Raw genomic sequence first — 1,253 nt, 5'->3', positions numbered from 1 at the left:
TCGTCAGAGACCGGGCAGCTTATGATTAACAAGAAAACACATGCGAAGGCCATCTTCCTGTCTTTATACTACAACTTCTTTGGACCAAGGTATTATTACGGATTGTTCTCCCAAGGACAAGCAGGCGAGGGCGATAAGGAGACATTCTTAGCAGCAGCCCATAAGTTAGGGCTTCCATATTACGTTGTCCAAGAATATATCAGGGAGTATGGTGAAGTAATTGGCGGATACGAGTTCCATATCAACGCCATGGGACAGTACGACCCGATACTAGACTACCTGCAAGGTCAGGAGCCTGAGAAGTATAAATATGACAAGTGGGTCTACAACAGAAGGAAGAACAACTACCCTATGCATAAGTACAAAGAATCTGAGACGATGTTCTTGCATTGTAATCAGCCGAAGCTATACCCATGGCAGGTTGATGGTAATGGATTCAGAAAGATCCATGACACTGCAGGTAACAAAAGAAGACTGTATTCCCATTATCTTCACGAGGAGTTAGGATTTGATGCTGAGGCCAAGATCTGGGAATCCATGCAATGGCTACTGTGTAACCATGGAGATATAGTCATACAAGGATTACACGCACCACAACTATGGTGCAAGAAAGTCACAGATCATCTACAATGGCTTAGAGCTCATCCAGAAGATGTTGAGATCAAGATGAAAAATGTTAATGGTCAATGAGACAAAAGTGTGCTCCTATTTCATTTGTTTCCTTAGATATCCCACCAGGGAAACGGTAACTCCAGCGTTGTTTTCCCAACGATTTCATACACAGGACATCGATTTAAAGACCAATCAAACAGTTTTAATACTCATTTGCATGTATAAACCCCCGCTAGCAATCAGATACATTATATTGCCATTTTGAAAGTGACTCTCCAATTTCTCAATCGTTTCTGAATGGTGAAAGGGAATATGTTGTATTCATTCCAGTGCCCATACCGCGTTTCCTCTTCTACTTGCGTATTACCTGTAACGCGTCGATTTGAGTCGCGTGGCGTATCGAAATTGGGCAAGAGCCCGCCAGAGAAATTCAAATTCTTCCACGCGTGTCCCTACCAAGTACCTGAATGAGAACCCGCATAATGTCAAACTTTCGGTACGGGAGGATTCTGCAGGTCCTCAACAGGTCCTCAGTTCCTCGTCAGTTATAAGAAACTGGCTGACATATTCCAAGTATTTCATTGTAGAGCTTGGATCTGTGTAGCATGGTGTACAAATTTTGTTATTCTTGAAGTTCTAAA

General features: G+C 42.6%; 1 protein-coding gene across 1 annotated transcript; it reads left to right on the top strand.

The window, feature by feature from the left end:
* Positions 1–349: 349 nt before the first annotated feature.
* Positions 350–737, top strand: CYBJADRAFT_169799 (uncharacterized protein; the record flags this gene model as incomplete). Its single annotated transcript, XM_020215934.1, has 1 exon — positions 350–737. A coding segment is annotated over one exon (341 nt), but the record flags the coding sequence as incomplete, so codon positions are not given.
* Between the last annotated feature and the right edge of the window lie 516 nt (positions 738–1,253).

The sequence above is a fragment of the Cyberlindnera jadinii genome, assembly GCF_001661405.1.
Source record: "Cyberlindnera jadinii NRRL Y-1542 unplaced genomic scaffold CYBJAscaffold_23, whole genome shotgun sequence".
Taxonomy (NCBI): Eukaryota; Fungi; Ascomycota; class Saccharomycetes; order Phaffomycetales; family Wickerhamomycetaceae; genus Williopsis; species Williopsis jadinii.
Note: the sequence above shows the minus strand (reverse complement) of the source record. Positions and strands in the feature narration are given on the sequence as shown.